General features: G+C 28.2%; 1 protein-coding gene across 1 annotated transcript; it reads right to left on the reverse strand.

Moving 5' to 3' along the window:
- Nucleotides 1-136: 136 nt before the first annotated feature.
- Nucleotides 137-1,238, reverse strand: PCYB_003630 (hypothetical protein; the record flags this gene model as incomplete). The annotated part of the gene is made up of 2 exons (XM_004227784.1): nt 137-1,003; nt 1,224-1,238. The coding sequence occupies 2 exons, from the start codon at nt 1,236-1,238 to the stop codon at nt 137-139; spliced, it is 882 nt and encodes a 293-aa protein (XP_004227832.1).
- Nucleotides 1,239-2,506: the final 1,268 nt, after the last annotated feature.

Consider the following 2,506-nt stretch of genomic DNA (forward strand, 5'->3'; position numbering starts at 1 on the left):
AAAAAAAAAAATTAAGAAAACGAATAAGAATTAAAAAATATAATTCTTCTAAGATGATTTTGACTGTTTTTTTCTTTGTAGCTATTTGTGACTATTTATAATTATAAAAATTAATGCATTATATTCGTTTTCATCATTAGTAGCATTTTTTATTAACCTTATAGAGAAATAATATGATGAGAACTGATCCCAATAATGTTATCCAAAAACGGCCTAATTTGTTTGAGCCAAAGAAATTACCAAAAAGGAAGTTATTTTTAAGTGAGCATTCTTCATATGAGTCACCCGGAGACCAATATCCACTTGATCTATACCATTGCACCAAATTTGCTGCTCCCTTTTCTGCTGGTTGAGGCAGTGGGATTTTACATTTACAATTTAATGAAGATAAGTCAATTTTATCAAAACTTTCTTTAAAGGCTATCAATTCATGGCAATAATTTGATTTATCACAATCACCATATTCTTGAATAATACGGTTATATTGCCTAACTCCGTCTGCAATGAACGCGCAGTAATCTTTCACCTTTTGTGTAGTACCAACACCATTGTTGTGAATTATACTTTGAATGTCTTTAAACGCTTCAGTATAATCATGTAGCTTTTTTATTATTTCAAATTCACTTTTTGTGCATTTATTAAAGTACTTGTAGTAGCACTCTGACCATAGTTCCGGTAATTGCGATGATCTATATACTTCTCCTAGTGCATAGTGAACGGTGTCTATATCTCTAGAGGCAGAAGTAATTTGCGTTAATTTGTCATATAACCAATAGCTCAAATAGGAGCAAGTTGTATCTGCATCTTTCTTATGTTTTGATTTTATATAATCTATTGATAATAATATTTTCGAGAGTTTCTCACACAGCTTAATGTATTCACTTGAATTTAAGTATCGATTGCCAATAATGTTTTTACATAAGTCGCTAACCTTATTTGTTCTGTTATAATCATCCAATTCTTTGTAAAATTTATATAGTGGCAAATCCTTCAAAGAAGGATACTATAAAAATAAAAGGTAGAAGGTGAAACATGCATAAATAAATAAACACACATATATATATGTACATACGTATGAAGTAAATGCTTAAGGAAGGATATGTAATTTCTAATAGGAAGAATTCATTATGGTAGTCAGACTTTCAAGCGCGAGTAAACATTCAAAAGAAAGCGCTGAAACGGAGAAGAATTTTGGCGAAATATGTAAAACGCACATCTCGTACTATTTTAGGATCCATTATATTTTTCCAAGGGTGAATTTAATGCTACAACGACTGTTTTTATTTTTTTTTACATGTCAAATATTTGATAAGTATAAGAAAGTATAATTTCCTTCGACTCCCCGGAAACTTAACTAATTAAGTTTTTTTTTTTTATTATAAAATTTTATATAATTTACAAATATAATTGGGTACATTTTAACATGAATTTCATTTAATTATTAAATAAAATTTTAAATGCGATCATTTTGCCAAAAATGTGAATAAAAAGAACAGTTTCTTCAGAAAAAATAAATGTAAATTTAGTACCAATTATTAACACAAATGAACATGAAATATAGAGAACCGTTTATTTTATTTCGTCCTATTGCCTAAAGAAATATTTATTTATGGGCACGCAATAATATTATTATTTTTCTTTATTTATGTGCTAATTTTTGAGGTACAGTAAGTAAGGGGTTGTTACTGACAGTGCAATTTGTTTTTTTTAAAAATAATAAAATAAAATAGCAGTATTTGAATTATTCATATTTTACTATTTTTTTTTTTTTCCCGTGTTCTCTTAATACTTGGGATGCATCCCATTAAATGAGCATTTGATAAAAAACTCTTTATATGAACCTTTGCCAACTATAATAATTTATGCGAAAAAACATATGTAATAATTAGCATATATGATAATTATGAATGAAATAGTAGTTTATAAATCATCTTCTATTATTTGCGCTATCATATGCGGTTAATAATTAAATTAAAAAAAAAGAAATATAACACTGAAGGGAAAGACCACACATTAGAAACTTCTATATGTTTGTACGTGCAAATGGCATTCGCCCAGCTGTTCTACACATATAAGGTGTAGGCTGGGTCCTATTTTATAATATTCATACGCACATATAAATAAACAGATGTACATGTTATACGCATAACACATTACGTTTGCGTTGTGCTAATTTATGCGTGAAGTACCCCCATTTTTAGCCAAGCGCAAATATATACCCGTGTTTAGGTGAACATCCTGACTTTCTTTAGTGCGGTAGGAGAAGTAAATTACGTTTTGTTTCCTAAGAGGTTCTCATTAGTCCTTGTTCATCTTAAAATGGTAAAAAAAAAAATAACTAAATAGAAAAATTAGATGTAACAAATAAGTAAATTTTCTACAAACTCATGTTAGCAAATAAAATGTTCATTTAACGAACATGTAGAAATAAGCAAAATGGTTAAGTGGGTAAAAATTTGCATTTAAGAATATATATACATTAGAAAGGTTTAAATTTTGGGAATTC

Source organism: Plasmodium cynomolgi (assembly GCF_000321355.1).
Source record: "Plasmodium cynomolgi strain B DNA, scaffold: 0331, whole genome shotgun sequence".
NCBI classification, from domain to species: Eukaryota; Apicomplexa; class Aconoidasida; order Haemosporida; family Plasmodiidae; genus Plasmodium; species Plasmodium cynomolgi.